This window comes from Calidris pugnax, unplaced genomic scaffold, assembly GCF_001431845.1.
Source record: "Calidris pugnax isolate Ruff unplaced genomic scaffold, ASM143184v1 scaffold34, whole genome shotgun sequence".
Taxonomy (NCBI): Eukaryota; Metazoa; Chordata; class Aves; order Charadriiformes; family Scolopacidae; genus Calidris; species Calidris pugnax.
Genome location: NW_015090771.1, coordinates 1,857,178 through 1,877,352, shown reverse-complemented (window position 1 = coordinate 1,877,352; position 20,175 = coordinate 1,857,178). Strand labels below are relative to the sequence as shown.

Genomic DNA, 20,175 nt, shown 5'->3' with positions numbered 1-20,175 from the left:
GCTGGGACAGCTGACCCCAACTGACCAAAGGGATATTCCACACCATGTGCCATCATGCTCAGCACATACAGCTGGGGGAAGAAAAAGGAAGGGGGGGATGTTTGGAGTTAACGGCCTTTGTCTTCCCAAATAACCTTTAGGTGTGATGGAGCCCTGCTTTCCTGGAGATGGCTGAGAGTCCCTGCCTGCCCATGGGAAGGAGTGGACGAATTCCTTGTTTTGCTTTGCTTGTGCACGGCTTTTGCTCTACCTATTAAACTCTCTTTATCTCAACCCACGAGTTTTCTCACTTTTACCCTGCTGATTCTCTCCCCATCCTACCAAAGGGAGAGTGAGAGAGCAGCTGCCTGGGACTTAGTTGCCGGCTGGGGTTAAATCACTGCAGAATTCTAGGAATGTACTTAGTTTTGTTTTGGCTTTCTTCATCTTCACATCTTTTGGGCCTTGCATCCTAATGCAAGACAGAGAAAGTCTTCTGTTGTACATCAGAATATGTGTTTTAGTAAACAGATGTGTTTCAATAGAAATGCATATAATTTTTATCACCTTATCTTTTTTATCACCAGAGTAGTATTAACAGCATCTTGTCAGCCAGTATTTTGCTATTCAAATCTCTGTAGTTCCTTTTCTTGCTTTGAGCAAGAATTCATCCCCTTTAGCAACTAAGCACTGAGCCTTATATTTATGTACTTTATCCATGTACAGTTGCTGATAAGCAGACGATAATGTGTTTTGACTTTCACATACAAAATTTATGTTTTTATGTTACACCAGCGGCTATTTACTGAACCAATGCTAAAACTTTTATGTGGACTTAAGTAACTTTCTTGAAAGCTTCCAGGGTATGTATGTCCCCAAACATTAATTCTTAAAGAAATCATGGAGATTTTTATAAATCCCTATATCATTAAAAAAACTGCAGTAAAAGAGAGCTGGGTAACAGTGGCATAGTCTGAATTTCTCAGGTGAAATCTTACTGAGAAACTCAGTTGAAATTGAGAAAACTGTAACTGGGACCTAACTTGCAGCAAAAACAACCTCTTCTCTGTTCTGAAGGAAAAAATAACAATAATTTATCAAAAACACAATAGAACTTACTCTTGTTACAGCATTACACTAATGCTTACAGTAGCAATTTTCAGAAATTTGGTTGATGTATTGTCATTTCTTTTGCATTTTTGAGGGGATTAGACGAAATATTTTGTTTGGTACAGTGCTGCCACAAATGATCACTGACTTAAGTTCAGCTCTGAAACAGGACAGACATGGAATTTAGATACCTGCATTCAAAACCAACCTCCAAAACCCCCCTTTATTCCCTAGTAGGCTGGAAGAGCAGGCACCTAATTTCGATATAGCATATTCCAGTTTTGATCTGAGTTCCCAGGTTTGCACTTTCACCAGAACCACCCCGGTTCCACAGGTTCTTCCACTGACTCTGACAAAGCATTTCTCTATCAATGCAATCTCAGTAGTCCTACACAGAAACCACCAGTCCTTGTCCAAGACCAAGAGCACACCATGCTAGGCACTCTGAACACAGAATAGAAACGCATCCTCTGACAAAAAACAATGATGTTTTTGACCTCTTGATTGCAGGAAAGAGGTAAGTTATCAAGAAATCAAATCTACCTTATACTGAGGCATATTTTAATCATAGAAGCTGAATATTTTGTTGTCCTATCTTACAAGTCTGTCATCTTTGATGCATATAAAAGGAAAAAAAGAAAAAAAAAAAGACCCGCCTTCAAATGATCCAAGAAAACCTCATTCCCACAACTAATTAACATCTAAAAAGGAAAATTAATATGCAATCAATGAGGCTATGTATTTCCACATGTATCTTTTTAGGTACCCAGTGCTCAATCTTTATGAGGAAAGCGAATGCACACCAAAGTCTGTTATTTCACTTTCAAACTCAATTGTCTGTGCATTTAGGCAACAGTAATAGAGTTTCAAGAAGAATTAGGCTACAATGTAGGGCTTTGTACATCTACACCCCAGCTGACCACAGTAACTTCAAGCAAACTTCCACCTTGCTGGAAAAGATCCATTGCTGAACTATATAATCATAATAAACTGACAGGATAGAGTAATAACATTTTCAGCTTATATAATAGAAAATATGTAGGACTGGAGCAGACACAAGAAGTGTGGGGTGAGAGAATCATTTAACAGGTCACAGAAGTGTCATTATTGAAGGTTGTTTGAAAATGCTTTGTCTTCACCAATGTTTTTGTCATACTCTCCTTCTGTGTGACTTTATCTGTGCAAAGCACAATTTAGCAAAGAGTAAGGGAAGAAAACTCCCCCAAATTTCTCTTCAACATGAGGACAGTTTCTACGAAGATGCAAAAAAGCTATCGAGACAACCAATTAAACCGTCACTTTCACAGCCTGCCAAAGGAGAGCAATGCTACTAAGCTGATGAACAGCCACAGTGACAAGATTGCCCAAAGCTCTCATGGAACAGGAACGTCTAAAGACAATAAGTGAATACTATACATGTCTAAGTTCACAGAATCACAGAATCTTCTAGGTTGGAAGGGACCTTAAAGATCATCTTGTCCAAACAAGACACCCGCACAACAAACAAAAAGCAACACCATCACTAAACCATACCTCCCAGCACTACATCAACCCATCTCTTGAACACCTCCAGGGATGGTGCCTCAACCACCTCCCTGGGCAGCCCATTCCAATGTCTGATAACCCTTTTGGTGAAAAATTTTTTCCTAATATCCAGCCTGAACCTCCCCTGGAACAACTTGAGGCCATTTCCTCTAGTCCTGTCGCCTGTGACTTGGGAGAAGAGACCAATCCCTGCCTCTCTACAACCTCCTGTGTTTGTGGGTTAGGCTTTTAAGTTTAAAACAAACATTCAGGTAATTGATTTTCTTTGTTGCAGCAATTGAACTGTCCTCAGTTTCTAAGGACTGATCTCAAATTTTTGAAGACTCTGACTTGAATTCAAGCCTTATTTTTGGCTGTTCTCATTATTTAACAAATTTATTTAATATTTACTAAATATGTATTAAGAATTAATATGCATTTAAGAAAGTGCAGCCCACACAAATATGGAATGGTTAGGATTGAAAGGTAATAAAGAACAGTAGCTAGCGCTTTATTATTTGAAGCATATTATATAAAGCAGTACATAACTTTCTTTTTATCATGTAACATTTATACAGGCATGCACGGGTGCGGTCTCACTTTTGCAAATGCTGTTGTACTTTCAGTGTATTTCCAGCACCAAGTCCAACTGAATACTGCAGCACAACTGCTGAAAATCTTCCCCAGAGAATAGGGTTGCCACTATGAGCACGTCATTCTGCTAAACAGACTCTTCTCTTGGTGCTGAACATTGGACCCATAACATTATAATGCCTTTTGACCTCTTTTGAGCAACCCTTATCCCAGTCCATAGGCCTTTGAACTTCTGGGAACCCCTCAGCACCATCAGCAATTACATGGCACATCACCAATGTACAAATGAGTTATCAAAGGTTAACAAATTCCATCTTGTTTGACAATATACAGTAACTTCTGCACATAGAACTCACTTTGCCCTGCTATAAAAGTTACCTATAATTCTCTTAACTACTTTTTAAGCATAAAACAGTAGGACCGCAGGTAATGAGATGACACCAAAATAACTTGTTAAATACTTTGAGTTCTAACACTTCCCTAGCAAGAAAACACTGTAAGAAGTTCCTCCCAATAAACAATACTTCCTTAATACTGCATACATGCCTGCATATCCTTAATTTTGTACTAGTGACAAGTCATAAAATGTAATCAATTAGTCGAGTAACTCTGTAATAAATATAAACACATAAATAGATTTGTGCAGAATTGGGGAAAAAAGCATCACCACGCTGATACGTTAGAAGCAAACCACCTCCTCTGTCTGCACCATCACGTATCACTTCTAAGTTTCGCTAATTTAACAGAAACGTTATTTTTCATTTTTGAAAACAATCTGAACCTAGATGAAACAAAATTTGATTGCGATCAAATAACTCTGCCTCTACAAACAACTGTAACTTTATCAAGTATTTTGAACTGCTACTACCTGAAAAATTGTGTGAACGCTTCCATGTAGTGACAAGTTCTGTCGCGACAGCAGTGCCACCCCGTGGTTACCTGTCACTGCTCTCTCTGCGTACTGCCCATCGGCTTCTCAACGTAGAATGACACAACCAGTGAGGTTGGAAGGGACCATCCAGATCATTAAGTCCAACTGTAAACCTAACACTAGCAAGTCCACCACTGAACCATGTCCCTAAGTGCTACAAGTCTTTTAAATACCTCCGGGGATGGTGACACAACCACTTCCCTGGCCAGCCTGCTCCAATGCTTGACAACGCTTACGGGGAAGAAATTTTTCCACATCTAGCCTTTCCAATCTACACCTCCCCTGCTGCAACTTGAGGCCATTTCTCCTTGTCCTATCACTTGTTACTTGAAGAGACCGATCCTCACCTCTCTACAACCTCCTTTCAGGTAGTTGTAGAGAGCGATAAGGTCTTCCCTCAGCCTCCTGTTCTCCAGGCTGAACAATCCCAGTTTCCACAGCTGCTCCTCATAAGACTTGTTGTCCAGACTGAACAACCCCAGTTTCCACAGCTGCTCCTCATAAGACTTGTTCTCCAGACCCCTCACCAGCTTCGTCGTTGCCATTCTCTGGACATGCTCCAGCACTTCAATGTCCCACCTGTAGTGAGAGGCCTAAAACTGAACACAGTGCCAAGTACAGGGGGACAATCATCACTTTACTAGTCCTGCTGCCCCCACTCCCACCTGTAGTGAGAGGCCTAAAACTGAACATAGTGCCGAGTACAGGGGGACTTTACTAGTCCTGCTGCCCACAGTCTTCCTGATAGAGGCCAGGATGCTGTTGGCCTTCTTGGCCACCTAACCACACTGCCAGCTCATCTTCAGCTGGCTGTCAACTAACACCCCCAGGTCCTTTTCCACTGGGCAGATCTCCAGCCACTCTGCCCCAAGCCAGTAGCACTGCCAGGTCCTTTTCCACCGGGCAGCTCTCCAGACACTCTTCCCTAAGCCTGTAGCCCTGCGTGGGGTTGTTGTGACCCAAGTGCAGAACCCAGCCCTTGGCCTTGTTGAACCTCACACTGTTGGACTCAGCCCATTGATCCAGTCTGTCCAGATCCCTTTGTAGAGCCTTCCTACTCTCAAGCATATCAACACTTCCTCCCAGCTTGGTGTCCTCTGCAAACTGACTGAGGGTGCACTCGATCCCCTCGACCACATCATTGGTATAGATATCAAACACAACTAGCCCCAACAGTGAGCCCCAGGGAACACCACTCGTGACCGGGCGCCAACTGGATTTAACTCCATTCACCACAGCTCTTCGGGCCAGGCCACCCAGCCAGTTTTTTACCCAGCGAAGTGTACGCCCATCCAGGCCAGGATGAGTTTCATTTCAGCACAGCTCAAGCATCTGCCTGCAGCAGACATCCATGGTTTACCCTGTGCACAGCCCAGTGTGTGGGCAGACATGTGTGCAGCTGCCAGCTCCTCAGAACGTTCTGCCACCCTCGCTGCTAAACTCAGCTACCAGCCCCGACGTCAAGAGTGCCAGCGGGATGCTGCTCAGCCAGCCCTTCCTCCAGCCAGCCAATGCCTTACTGATAACATTCCAGTAACTTGGAGATCCTCCCGCCCCTTTGATGATGACCACTAACTCAGCGGGACTTCAAATTTCAGCAGATAATTAGAGAGCTCCTCAACTCTGCTTGGTTCCTAAAACACCGCTGGTTCCACAGCTGACCAAATAATTATGTTTTAAAGACTAGCAAAGACACTTACACATGCCACAAGAAAATACTGTCACAAGAAAATACAAGCAAGGAGGTACCAGCATAACCCTTCCCCAACTTTTATCTTTAAGATTTCCCTTGCATAGTTAGTTTAATACTAACCTCTTAGAATCAGCACAGAAATAGACCAGCTTTTTGGGTTTTATTGGACTTTCAATGAAAGCAAATACTTGAGAATATTTTATCACAAACCTCCCCAAATGCCTCACCTCCATCTCTAAAATATTATAAACCTTTCAGTAACCCAATCTCATGTGTCTCTACTGCAAAAGTGTCATGGTCACTTTCATGCTCATTTTGATTACATCTAAGTAACATGGGCCTCTGTTTTGAAAAGTTATTTTACTTTAGTATACATTAGTATTATTCTAGGATTAATTAGTGAAATTATTCCTAAAGTTTTCCCTTTGGAACCAACCATTTCTGGATAATATTTCAAACTTACATTTGTCTTTACAAAACCAGAATATTTTAATTAACCAAGAAGTATACAAAGGAACATCAACCAGCTCTGAACATTTTAAATGAAAACATTTTTGATTTTTTAAATGTTTCCATTTTTCAACCACCTACATTTGTACCTTACAAAAATAAATCAATGATGATTTGAAGAATGACAAGAATTTTTTTTCATGCTACACAAGTACTACCCTCCAGTATTTCATAGGAAAATGTAGGAAAGTTTAAATCAGAATTCAAAAGGACGGTTTTGAGAGCAATGCCCCAAAAAAAGACTGCTGTACTCAAGCATCTTCAGCTGAAACCTGTCCACAGGTTTCATTCCAGGTTTAATGGCATTGTTCTAATGAAATATATCTATCAAAACTACTTAAAATGACACTGGTTTTACTTGGGAAATTGTATTAATAGGGGAAAAATTAACCTCTGGGTAAATCGAGCACCTTTTCTGTTTGGGGAAAAGACACCAGGCAACGTTTGCACAGATGCATTTCAGTTTCACCTGTGGGTAGGCATTGTCAAGAGTCCCCTCCTGCCTCCCTGTGCCTCACCACTGTTCCCCAGTGTGTGAGGCTGCAGCCAGCAGTTACAGCACCCAAGCATCACCTCCTACTTCTGGTGCTGACAGAGGGCCAGCTTCTGCCCTTGGCCCTCAGGCTGCCCCAGGATGATCACCCTGACTTCTTTCACCATATACTGGCTGCCAAGCTTCCAAGTGACTTCTTGCTCTTCATCGTCTCTTACCTCAAAGTGAAACTAAAGTACAGAAAACCCTCACTAAAAACTAATGCAGCTAAGATGAGCACAATAGTACAATTTACCAAAAAAAAAAAGGGAGGAATTAAAAAAGGTAATGCAGATCTCTAGTTGTTTTGGGCTTTCTCTCCCCTCACCACATGGAACAAAGAACATCTTCCAAGCAAAATCACAATTGCCAGGTCTCTCTCCCACATGCTCACAGTACTTCCAATCCCTTCTCTTTTTTAAATCCAAACTGATGCTCCTGCTTAGCACGTAGCATCTGCCAGACCACCACCAAAATCAACTCAATGTAAAAAACACAGTAGTATTGGGAGTCCCCACCTAGGGAATTCTCATATATACACCCAGAACACGCATGACAAAGCACAGACAGTTCAGTCAAGATAATATAAAGAAAGTTGCAAAACCACTTACCATGTCCAGGGGCTTCCAACAGTACACAGCAACACTGGAGACAGCATCACAAAACTGCAAGGGAAGGAAAAATGAAAAAAGTAACCAACTAATTCAATCTCTGAAACTGGGCAATGAGCACTAAGGAGTTATGATTTATGCATTTAATGACTTTGCCTTGTCATTTGTCTACCCCAGTCAGTACCTGCAGCTTCCAGAATGTCAGATACTAACATAAAGCTGAGGATCTGCAGAGTTTAGATAAACAAAAAATGTTTTGACTCTTTTTGGAAGCACTGACAAACCAAGGGTAACCAAGAGCGTGAAATTCACAGCAGAGGGTGGCAGAGCTGAATTTAACCAAGGAAATTGACAAGGCCCGCTTTGATTTCAGCGACAAGGTTTTAGTGGTAGCTGGTGGGAAGTGTTCCAAGGCCAGGCTGGCCGGGGCTTTGAGCAGCCTGGTCTAGTGGGAGGTTTCCCTGCCCATGGCAGGGGGGTTGGAATTCGGTCATCTTTAAGGTCCCTTCCAACGTGGACCATTCTACGAAAGCCTCAGGAAGGTGGTGGGACAACCAGCCTCATCACTCACCCCCTCACCCTTTCTCAACACCTCTCACCACATGTGAAACCTATACTGCCCTCTCACTGCCCCAACTGCCTTCCAGCTCAGTGTCGGCCTTCCTGAGCCTACAGATTTAATTCAATATATTCTTAAATGTTAGCGTTTGGGTGTTTTTATGTAATTTATTAAAGGCTATAGTAGCTTACGTTGTGTTATTACACGGTGGTATCGCTGCCTGACGGTGGTGTTTGCTGGGCACCTCACTGGAAAACGAAAACTCCCATTTCTTCAGGAGTGGGCGGGGGGACCTCGGTTCTACCCTGCCCCCCCCTCCTCGAGCACGAGCATCAGCACCTCCCCTGCTGCCAAACCCCGACAGAACTCTGCACCCCACCTTACACCGCCGCAGCTCCCACACGAGGAGCCGGGAGATGGAAACTTCTCTGGAGAAATGAAACGACGCGACCACCATCTTGTGAGCACCCCCGCCCTTCGCTGCCCGGCTGCCTCTCAGCGGCCCCTTCACCTCAGCGCGAGCCTGAGGGGGGCGGTCGCGGGGGGGCCGGGAGGGGGCGGGAGAGGCGGGGGTTGCGATCCCCTTCCGCCGGGGCAGCGGCAGCCGAGCGCCATGGCCAGCGGGGTGAGGCGTGGGGGGTTCCCCGGGGTGTCTGTTTGTCCGTCGGGTGTCTGCGCGGGGGGAGGCCGAGGCTCTGGTGCCCCATTGAGGGCCCCTGGGTGGTGGGTTTGCGGGTTTGCGGCCCTGTGGCCCTGTGAGGGGGGGGTGTATGTGGGATGTCGGCCTGGGCCCTCCCGACCCGCCTGTGGGGCGTGCGACGGGGATCGGAGCCGTTATTTGGGTATGGGAGGCTCCTGTGGAGGGGGGGGCGTCCTCTGGAGCCTTCAGGAGGAGAAGGACGTGGACCTGTTGGAGCAGGTCCAGAGGGGGGCCAGGAAAGCGATGAGAGGGCTGGAGCACCCCTCCTGTGAGGACAGGCTGAGAGAGCTGGGGTTGTTCAGCCTGGAGAAGAGAAGGCTCCAAGGAGACCTTGTAGCCCTTTCTAGTACCTAAAATGGGGCTACAGGAGATATGGGGAGGGACTCTTTTATCAGGGATGAGGGGCGCTGGCTTCAGACTGGAAGGGGGGGAGATTTAGGTTAGATATCAGGAGGAAATTCTTCCCTCTGAGGGTGGTGAGACACTGGCCCAGGTTGCCCAGAGAAGCTGTGGATGCCTCATCCCTGGAGGTGTTCAAGGCCAGGCTGGATGGGGCTTTGAGCAACCTGGTCTGGGGGGAGGTGTCCCTGCCCATGGCAGGAGGGGTTGGAACTAGATGATCTCTGTGGTCCCTTCCAACCTGAACCATTCTATGATTTGCAAGGTTGGGAACAGAAATACACGTGTTGCTCCCCACTGCGTGTTGTAATCAACCCCCCTACATGTTTTCTGGATCTGAGGGTTCCACTTGCGTGTTTAGACTGTGCGTTAGTCATGGTGATGGAAGAACAATCAGAAGACCTTGAGCTTGCATGTTTTTTTAGGAGCTTGGGACAGATGTGACTTCCTGAGCTTGAAGGAAGGGAAAGCAGATGCCTTTGCACACTGGGCTGGGAGGGGGTTGGCTTCTCGGTGTCGGCTGAGGTAGGTGGGTTGGGGGAAATAGCCAAGCACAGTTCACCCTCTGTGTTTCCATCCCGTGACCTTTGAGTGGGAGAAGAAAGAATGGGTGCATGTTCAGGAAGATGTCCCTTTGCAGCGAGAGCAATCCCTGAGGCTGCTTCCCAGCAGCTGGGCTGCTCTGTTCTCTGTACAGCTGGGCCCTGCTTGCTCTCAAAACCATTGCCTGGCAAGTTTGCTGCATTGCTTTCAAAACACCACGATAATCCAAACTTACTTAATGCTGCTTTAATATCTGTGCAGCCATTCAGTGCCCTGGTCTGAGCAGGCTTGGTGGTCTCACGTGTCCAAAGGCTGGTCTGGGCCAGCAGCGGTTTCAGAGCGGCTCGGGCAGCTTCTGGCACTGCCAAGAGCTCGGTTTCATCTTGAGTGAGGTAGCTGATTGTGTGTGTTGCTACAAGGGACTCAACAGTTGTGTTCCTGTGCTAATATATTCATAGAGAAAATGAAGAACTGGTTGTTGGTTCTGTTTTACCTCAAACCAGGACACTGGAGGAAGTTGGGTGGTTTTTTTTCCAGTTGTTGGCTTCAAGATTTTCATCAAAGCAACAGCAGAAAGCTTTGAGTGTCAGAAGGTCAGAAGATACCCACTTTCTGATACCCACTCTGAATAGTCCAGGGGCCTTTATGGCTGTATGAGCTGACTGCAGTTTCAAAAGCCAGCTTCTTTAAAAGTTTCTGAATCAGAAGTTATTACTTCAAAATATGCTTCCAGCTGTGTAATGTTAGGTTTAGAAAGATCAGAATTTATCCTGTAAGGAGACTTTTCTTTGCTCTCTTCTTTAATTCTCTGCTTAACTAAACTTGTGGAAATTCAAATTTTAGGAATACACAGTCTCCTGCATGAGAACAAGTGACTTCATGAAGGGAGGATGAGGGATGGATTGAAAAACCAGTAAATGATTTACCTAATGATGGTTCCTCTTGCACTTTGTGCCTTGAATTTAGAATTTCTGGCAAAATCTTTGGTACATTTAGCGATTATGACCGAATGGCCATACTGTGACTCCACAGTTAGTTACTGTGTCACATTGAGTGCATTTTTATAATATTTACCCTGGTAATAAACTGCAAGAGAAGGGGAATTCACCATTCTGAGTTAAAGGTGTTTCTGTCCAATCTGGGCCCCTGGGTACCTATTTTCTGTCCCAAAGCTTGAGGGCTTTGAGGGTTGGCAGTATTTATTTTAGCAAGTTTAAGCCAAGGTAAATGTCTGCAGTTCTGCTCTTACAGGTTCAGTGAATGTGTTAACTGGTTCTGGCAAAGTTCAATACTGTTTATTGTACGACAAAAATACTACAGAAAGTCATAAAATACTGATTATTTTCTCCTATACACACAGGTGATGAATCAGACCTGGCAAGCTCAACAAGTGGTCTTGGTGCTGTTATTTCTTCCAGGCAGTGAAATTTTAAAAAGACTATATGTCTGGTCTTGGCAATTTGTATTAATCCCCTTCCAGTGACTCCACAGCTAGTTTGAATGCACAAAATGTCATTTTCTTGTATCGGTTTATAGTGCATGCTATGAAATGCTTCATATCTCCAACTGTCATAGCAGTGGCTTAGACCTTGTTTGCATGGAAGAAAATCAGTGCCAGTCTTCTGGTATAACTGAATTATTCCAAAATACACGGACGCTACTGTGGAGCAGATTGCAAAGGGATCTGTTCCAAAGTAGTCTAGTCTGCAACAGCATTCCTCGTCAGGCTTTGTGTAGATAAGGTCTTGACTTTGATTTCACAACTTGTCTGTGTGTCCTGCAAGAAGCTATTGCATATCACACTGCTGAAAGGTGTTGCTTCTGCCAGAAAGCAAAAATCAGATTATTTGATGCCCTGCCCGGTTTATCCTGAAGGACAGACCCAGTGTTCTGCTTTGTAAACCTGACATCTGAGGGTGCTCTGGATGCTTACCCCCTGCAGCACCTGAAGCAGCTCTGGATTGTGTGGCTGTAATGCCCGCTGATTTCCTCCATCAGTTGTGCATATGTACCTGTTGATAGGGTTGGGTTTACAGATCCATAAATCCTGCTCTTCCATCCAGGCTTCGCACCGTTTGGCTTGAAAAGCTTCCTGGGATGTGTAGGTGTGGTTGCACAGCAGGATTTGCCACGGTGCTGAGAGCAGTGAACAAAGAGCTGCTAACAGTAACACTGGCTCTGCAGAGGTGTTACTGCACAATAACCACTGACAATAACCATACAGCAAAATCTCTCTGGTCCCTATGCATCGCTGGAGGGCTTTGCGTGTCAGCTGCGTGCACACCCGTCTCCTTGTCAAAATCTGACAAGGAACAAGAAATTCACTCTTGACATGGGTCTCAGACCACCATGTGACCTCCAGTTTGCTTTCTAAATTTTTTTTTAATTTAAACCCTCTGTGCTCGAGGAACACTTCTCATACGAATGTCAGTCTCTTATTTTAAAACACCATTTTTATTTTGCAGTCTTTCCATTCCTGTTGGTCATTCCACTGCAGTATTTGGGTATCTCCTAAGCACTCCTGGATTTATTAAATTTTTTCTCAATAAGAAAATGACATCCAAATTTCAGATCTTGGTTCATTCATTATCATTTAGCTTCCTGGAAGCAAATGTAGGGCAATTAAGCCTTGGTGTTGGAAAGAATCCCAGACCTGAAATTCATAATTTCAAAAGTAGTGTTTCTCTCATTTTCTCACTTGACTGAACAAGAATTATTTTAAATGGACCATGCAACAGATGTCCTCTTTTTTTGTTGTTGCCTTTTAGGTTATAAAATGCAAGGCTGCTGTTGCCTGGGAGGCAGGTAAACCTCTCTCTCTTGAGGAGGTGGAGGTTGCTCCACCAAAAGCTCATGAAGTTCGTATCAAGGTAATTAAATCAATCATTAGCTGCATGTATTGTATTTTGGAGACTCAAGTATTAAAGCTGAATAGTTTGTTTACAATAGAAGAAATGCTGAATGGATAGCATTAGTTCGTTAGTATCTCAGCTGGCTTTACAAAGAAGAACATTACAATATTTCGATCTTCTGTTTATGAAAAACACTTTTAATTTCTACTGGTCTCACTTCACAGTCTGGTCTAAAGGCAATGGCTTGTCATGGGGATCAGTTCCAGTTATTACAGATTAAACTCCCACAAAACGTGAGCTAGGAACACCTTTGATCTTGTTTGAAGGGCAGCAGCTTGTGACCTGTTGCAGCTGTGTAACATGCTGGATTTGACTTTACTCAGGCCGCAATTTACTGGTTGCTGAGCTGTGATTGGGCTCTTGGGTTCCCCATACCCAAGTTTCTAATTTGATTAGGACTTTCCAGTGGCCTGTATCTGCCAAAAAGTATACATTAAGGTGAAATTCATTTCTGTGGAAAGGATCTCCGCATGGTGCTTAAGATTTAAACTGGATTTATGCATGGTTCTGTGTGGTCTCTCTCGTCATTTTACCTTTGAGAGACTGACTAACTTCAAATCCGAGATGACAACCTACTGTGAGATGACTTAGACTACTGATTTCTAGCTTTTGGAAATCAGATGTCTTCTTCAACCCGTTTCAACGTCAGAATTTAGTTGATGGAAATGAGAAAAGATATACTATCATGACTTCACTTTTTAAAAGAAAGAAAAAGTACTTTGTCTTGGCATTCCTGTGCCTTGCCAGGAGTGGAAGTGTGTTGGCCATTCCACAAACGCTGTCAGGATTGTCACATTTGTCCTGGCAATTGTTCTGAATTTCCGACCAAAGGGAAATATTTAGATCTGTGCTATTATTCTGTTCTTCAAGGTGCCTCAGATCATATATTTCTTCACAGATAGTGGCCACTGCTGTCTGTCACACTGATGCCTATACTCTGAGTGGTGCTGATCCCGAAGGATGTTTCCCTGTGATCCTGGGTCACGAAGGAGCAGGAATTGTAGAGAGTGTTGGGGAAGGAGTAACAAAAGTAAAGCCGGGTAAGAAAATATCTTGCAAGTTTTCTGCCTACCTTAAAGATGTTACTTTACTACAAGGTCAGCTGTCAAATTGGGCCACTGAAATGCTATTGCAGAAGTTAATATAATGTCTTACTCTGACACATAGGCCTGTGTAGGTTTCTCTTGTCTGTGAGATACAACACTAATCTATTCAATGTGCTTTTGGGTTAATGCTTGAAAGAGCCCAGCATACCAATTTCTGACTTTAAATTGGATCAATATAATTAGAAGAGGTTTTTGTGTTTGTTTGTTGTTTTTTTTCAAATGATAGCTGTTATCTGTTGGTTTAATTAAAGGGCTTAAAAATGTTTAATCATGTTGTTCACTGTTGATTTGGGGTTGTTCTGTTTTACAGTAACATTCCTATTGGTTCTGGAATTATATACTTCTGATAGGCTGTCTGCTCAGACATGAGAAAAGTGTTTTATCTAACACTCTCTATAAACAATGCTACTCTATATTGTAGACAATTTTTAATACACAAAGAAGGTTTTAAGTGAACACAGGCTCACATAAAAGCCATAAAAATTTTAGTAACTTCAGTCATTTCCTAATGCCTTGCTTGATTTGATAACTACCCACAGAATATTTGTTATTTTTTTAGGTGACACTGTTATCCCTCTATACATCCCCCAGTGTGGAGAGTGCAAGTTCTGTAAGAATCCTAAAACAAATCTGTGCCAGAAGATAAGGTCTGTATGCTTTTTATTTTGACACACAATATAGTATGTGTTCAATGTATACCTGCTCTAGTTATCAAAAGTGATTGATAGGAGTTATCTTTGAAGAATAAATCTCTTGATGTGTTATTTAATACTTGGAAAGTACACGTTTTAGGGAATCAGTTACGTGCTACTTCCCATTCTTCCTCAAAAATTCTTTTCTTTCTTGCCCTTAAATAAATCTGTTTCTCTGTCTTTATGTATGTGAAGGTGTAAACTCTTAGCTTGTGTCTGCAGCTTTGAAAAGATACATGCTGTGACTCCATATTTAATCCACATATTTAAGGCAGGCACTTCAGGGAGTTTAGCTCTCGGGAGTCAACACCGGAGCTGTCAAGTGGTACAGCATTATATAGAAAACTTTTTTTTCTTTAACTCCTGCTTCTTGGCTAGATTTCCAGCTCCTGTTCTGAAAAAGTGTCCCAAACCAAATCAAAAACCCCAGTGATGTAGCTGACAGGTGCTGTTGGAGGGAAGTGCACTGAAGGATGGGGAGAGGGGGTGTGGTACCGTGGCACACGCAGTTTGCATTGGTAGCTGACAAGGTCAGCGTGTTGATAAACTCCCTTTCTTTCAGTGCTTCCATGGAGGAATTAACAGCATGAAGTTTTAGGAGTTTAGCATCTCATTTCTGTGAACTTCTGGGTTCACAGGAGTGATTAAAATTAGAGTGATTAAAAAATAATGGTGCAAGTATGCAACTGCATGTCTGTGCTCCTTAACGGATGCTGTCTGGCGAGACTATTTACTGCTTAAGCCTCTGACTGTACTTTCCTGTCTTTGCCTTCAGAATTACTCAAGGGAAGGGAGTCATGCCTGATGGCACCAGCAGATTCACCTGCAAAGGAAAGCAGATCTACCACTTCATGGGGACCAGCACCTTCTCCGAATATACTGTGGTGGCCGATATCTCAGTGGCCAAGATAGATGCTGCAGCACCTCTGGATAAAGTGTGCCTGCTGGGTTGTGGCATCTCTACTGGCTACGGGGCTGCTGTTAACACTGCTAAGGTAAAGGCTGTGGTTGCCTCTGGCTTTTCTCTGTAACTATATCTGAGCCAAAAACACGGATAGTTTAGGGACTAGATCAGGACTGTGAACATGATGTACCAAATTTCTGTTTCTTCTTCCTCTTCTACTGATGAAGTTCAGCTAAGAATTTCTAACTTCTCCGTGAAGACCAGATCAGGTTAGAGGAACCTGATGCCCTCTAGAGGGAATCCAGGTGAAAGATTCTGCATCCCTTTTGATACCAGCTATATATAAATTACTTTTCCAACTCATCTTAATCTTGCTGCAAATCATTGTGGTAGTTTGACACTCAGGGTGAGACAGAGCTGGTAGGTGAGCGTGCATAATTCTAGGGCAGGTTTTGTGACCCAAGTCTTTGGGCAAAAAGCAAAGCCTGGTACCTAAAAAGCTTTTGGATGAAATTTCTGTATAGTTTCTCCTGTATAAGTGATATAGTCTCATAGCCGTATATATTTGTTTCCATGTTTCCTTCATTACAGACTTCTTAACCTGTGTCTCCCCCTCAATGTGGGAGGATGAATTTTCTCAGTGTTGCTTATGGCTCTTCTCTTACTCCTAGGTGGAACGTGGCTCTACGTGTGCTGTCTTCGGTTTAGGAGGAGTTGGCCTGGCAGTTATTATGGGCTGTAAAATAGCAGGAGCGTCCCGCATCATCGGCATTGACCTCAACAAGGATAAGTATGCCAAAGCCAAAGAGTTTGGGGCTACTGAGTGCATTAGCCCTCAAGACTTCAAGAAGCCCATACAGGAGGTGCTGGTTGAGATGACCGATGGTGGTGTGGACTACTCATTTGAGTGCATCGGTAACGTTGGAGTCATGGTGAGCGTTTGCCCAACAGGAGTAGGTAGAGGGGGTAGCCAGCTGCCACTTAGCAGCTCATTTCCCTATTTTGCTGAACTACTTTCTTGTTTCAGAAAACACACCATAGTAATTTATTTATTTGTAAACAGTAAATGAGAACTGCTGTGACTAAAAAGGTCAATTTCCATCCAGTCCTAATTATGTAATGAAAGCAGATGCTCCTTCCTACGTTGAAAATGGCACTTATATTTTACAAACTTTGTTCCTTACTGGGAGTTCTTTGAAATTGCAAGTTTTCGTATGTTGACAGTTGAAAAATTAACAAAACCCACATAAAAGATATTCTGCAATGAAGAGTGAAATTTCAAGGACCGCTCAGTATTTCCCTAATTCCTCAAATAATGAACTTAACCTTTGGAAATGCAAAAGTATTACTGAATGTAAGGCTAGGTTTTCAGGAATTACAGTAGCATTCCTAACTGTCAGTAACATGGTCTACATAGGCTCTGATTACAGTTAATCCCAACTCCCAGTGGTAGTTCAGAGTGACTTCTCTGGAAGCCAGATGGGATATAAAAAGAGCCGTGAAATCTGTAACAGTGTAAGGAGTCTGAACCAATGGGAAGTTTATCGTATTTTTCAGTGTATCTATTGTTCCTTAAATACTAATGTGGCGATTCGTTAACTGGGGGAAAGCAAGTGCAACCTGCGCCAGTTTAGGCAGCACAAAAATTGGCAATTAACGCTCTGCTTTGTCCTATCCCATCTGTGAAGAGGGCCGCCTTGGAAGCCTGCCACAAAGGCTGGGGAGTCAGTGTGATAGTTGGAGTAGCTGCTGCTGGTCAGGAGATCTCCACACGGCCATTCCAGCTCGTAACCGGGCGGACATGGAAAGGGACGGCGTTTGGAGGTAATTCTTTTTTGGTGTGGGGTTAAAAATCATTTACTATGGGTAAGGGCGGGAAGAACACGCCACCTTGTTTTTGCTTGTGCAAGAAATGTACTACTGACAAGCTGTTCATAACTGCTGTGCTGACTTTTAAGATAAAGACTTTTAAAATTGGATATTCCTGCAGACCGGCTACAAATAAGCACGTCGGTGTGATACCTCACATATTGTGAAGAGAGAATATAACTATATGTGATTCAGTTGCATGTAGTTCACATTCAGTTCCTAGAGCAGGAGGGACAAATGTGTCACTATCTCAGTTCTTTTTTGTATTTATCACATAAGTGCCCACGTAAGGGTTGGTTTGGTTTTTTTTTTTCTTCTTTCTCTCCATTTTCCAAGGTAGGTGGAAAGAGGAAAAACAAATTCCTGCTTTCTGTCTTTCAGGCTGGAAGAGCGTAGACAATGTACCGAAACTGGTGACTGAGTACATGTCCAAAAAGATCAAGGTTGATGAATTCGTGACTCACACCCTGCCTTTTGACAAAATTAATGAGGCATTCGAGCTGATGCATACAGGAAAGAGGTAATGTTCGTAAAACTGAAAGGTATAGAAGACAGTTTTTGATGAGACACTGTCAAAATATAGGTTCCCTGCTCACTGCCATGTTTTAAACAGGGAGGATAAAGGCTGACATACCACGCGCAGTCATTCCAAGATAAACAAATAACATTTTCTTCAAGCTTCTAGGCATGTGCCAAAACACAGTCAAAGAGTAAAAAGCCAGCAACAATGTGTAAGGGAAATAACACAAGTATGTAAAGGTGATAAAGGGGACAAGTCAGGGTTCCAGCATTGCTGGTGAGGCCCAACTTCACCGCATGTTGAGATGACCCTACTTGCTGGTAAAACCCTGCTGGATGTGGAATGAACGTTGCTGCCCTTACAACAGTACACTTTGCAAGTCAAGATCAACTTGCAAGAGCACTGCAAAGTTGGGTGTTCTTACCAGAGGATGTTCTGAGTGATCTTTGTAAAGCTCTGTACAGATACGGGCACGGATGTGCCTGAGGGAAAATGGGGACCAGCATGGGGATGCTGTGGCGCAGAACTTGTATCTGCAAGTTAACATCTCACGCAGAGAAAGGGAAAGGATTAGACTATTTTAGCCTGAGGTGTGTTAAAGCTCGTCCTGCTATGCCTTTTCAAGAACAGGCCTCTTTCAAATGAGAGTTTTAATAAGATGCTTTGTAATTTCTTGGAAATTCAGAGACTTAATGAGATAGCTACCAGTACCTCTAAGAGTAGAAACCAGCTTATTAGCAGTCTAGGTCATCTTCTTTTTAAGAACATATTTTGAATGAAGGGAAGAATCAGCAGGGGGATAAGAGGAAAAACTGGAGAGCTGTCCTAGTGAAAAATAAGATCTTTTCCTGCATGTTTGCACTAATGCAGGAAACTGTTTATCCATATTTAGGTTTATCTGCAAACGGATAAATAGTTACCAGCGTTACCTCAAGAAATCAGCGTGGTCTTTGTATTTGATATCAGTCCATATTGATGGACTTACTTTCTCAAAAGTAGTAACTATCTGCTTTATCTCATGTGTATTCCTATTTTGGCTAAGTCAGTTAGCAGTAACTGCATTATTACTTCTTACAATTGGAAATAATGCATCATGCAAATTTCACTCAGCAGTTGATCCGAGGGGGATAAGAGGAAAAACTGGAGAGCTGTCCTAGTGAAAAATAAGATCTTTTCCTGCATGTTTGCACTAATGCAGGAAACTGTTTATCCATATTTAGGTTTATCTGCAAACGGATAAATAGTTACCAGCGTTACCTCAAGAAATCAGCGTGGTCTTTGTATTTGATATCAGTCCATATTGATGGACTTACTTTCTCAAAAGTAGTAACTATCTGCTTTATCTCATGTGTATTCCTATTTTGGCTAAGTCAGTCAGCAGTAACTGCATTTGTACTTCTTACAATTGGAAATGCTGCATCTATGCAAATTTCACTCAGCAGTTGATCCACTTTCCCAGTTACAAACTTCTGTATCGTTTCAGTGCTTTACTCCTACATGAGCATGTCCTATGAAACTAATAATGAAAGTTACTTAAAATTCTCCAAGCAGCCAAAAGAGGGAATGCCTGTAAATGTTAATGTTCCTGATCAATATTCTTAGCTATCTACCGAAAACTGATACTCGGGTAGTTTGAAAATGCTTCCATTTTGAGTATATCTTATTGGGGGAGAGACTAAAAGAAACCACAGATACCAAGCATTACTAACCCATTTTAACTGGGATTTTTAATGAATACTATAGGCATAAGCATAACTTCATTCTCACAAGAGATAGAAGTTAAGTTACATTATGTCTCGGCAGTGAAAGGGAGGGGAGAGAAGGGGAGAAAATGGACTCTCACTCAGCAGTTGATCCACTTTCCCAGTTACAAACTTCTGTATCGTTTCAGTGCTTTACTCCTACATGAGCATGTCCTATGAAACTAATAATGAAAGTTACTTAAAATTCTCCAAGCAGCCAAAAGAGGGAATGCCTGTAAATGTTAATGTTCCTGATCAATATTCTTAGCTATCTACCGAAAACTGATACTCGGGTAGTTTGAAAATGCTTCCATTTTGAGTATATCTTATTGGGGGAGAGACTAAAAGAAACCACAGATAACAAGCATTACTAACCCATTTTAACCAGACTCAGAGGTAACTCTTTTTTTTTCTTTTCTTTTTCTCTTCCATTTTAAGCATTCGAACTGTCCTGAAGCTGTAGAGCCAAATGTGGACCTTCCAGTTGACCAGCAACATAGTGACTGTCCTTTTATAATGGAATCTCTGATAGAGGGTAGAATCAAGCAAATGAAAACTCACTGGGACTAGCAAGATAATGTACTTTAGGGTGAGCATTCTGAATATTAAATAACAAAAAAATCTGTAACCACTGAATAGCGCTATACAATTAGCACTGGTTGTGGAACTTCTATTTCTGTACTTGTTCTTCAAATTCAATAGTGCCTAATTCAATTAATCTACTTAATAAAAGCTTATTTCTAAA

At 42.7% G+C, this 20,175-nt stretch overlaps 1 protein-coding gene and 1 long non-coding RNA gene across 3 annotated transcripts in view; one reads left to right on the top strand and one right to left on the bottom strand.

Annotated features, from left to right (window-relative positions):
- The window catches only part of LOC106887426, a 26,330-nt gene extending 17,770 nt beyond the window's left edge, over positions 1-8,560 (bottom strand). Inside the window, exons 1-2 of the long non-coding RNA XR_001411886.1 lie at positions 8,423-8,560; positions 7,485-7,538 (exon numbers count right to left, since the gene is read on the bottom strand). This is a non-coding gene — a long non-coding RNA (uncharacterized LOC106887426). The remainder of the gene's footprint in view (positions 1-7,484; positions 7,539-8,422) is intronic.
- LOC106887405 (alcohol dehydrogenase class-3) lies at positions 8,465-20,175 on the top strand. Of its 2 annotated transcripts, none has more exons than XM_014940895.1 (9): positions 8,465-8,503; positions 12,454-12,555; positions 13,496-13,637; positions 14,263-14,350; positions 15,171-15,390; positions 15,971-16,231; positions 16,988-17,123; positions 17,550-17,688; positions 19,869-20,175. In XM_014940895.1, the coding sequence occupies exons 1-9, from the start codon at positions 8,480-8,482 to the stop codon at positions 19,891-19,893; spliced, it is 1,137 nt and encodes a 378-aa protein (XP_014796381.1). In that variant the 5' UTR covers positions 8,465-8,479; the 3' UTR covers positions 19,894-20,175. The 2 variants fall into 2 exon arrangements, with proteins under 2 accessions (XP_014796381.1, XP_014796390.1); XM_014940904.1 differs by lacking the exon at positions 8,465-8,503 and adding an exon at positions 8,615-8,668.

What these genes read in the sequence shown, in the direction of transcription:
- LOC106887405 (XM_014940895.1), top strand. Translation starts at nt 8,480, where the DNA reads ATGAAACGACGCGACCACCATCTT. An exon ending in TCGGTAACGTTGGAGTCATG is followed by an intron (nt 16,232 to 16,987) that starts GTGAGCGTTTGC and finishes CCATCTGTGAAG; the next exon opens with AGGGCCGCCTTGGAAGCCTG. An exon ending in GAAAGGGACGGCGTTTGGAG is followed by an intron (nt 17,124 to 17,549) that starts GTAATTCTTTTT and finishes TCTGTCTTTCAG; the next exon opens with GCTGGAAGAGCGTAGACAAT.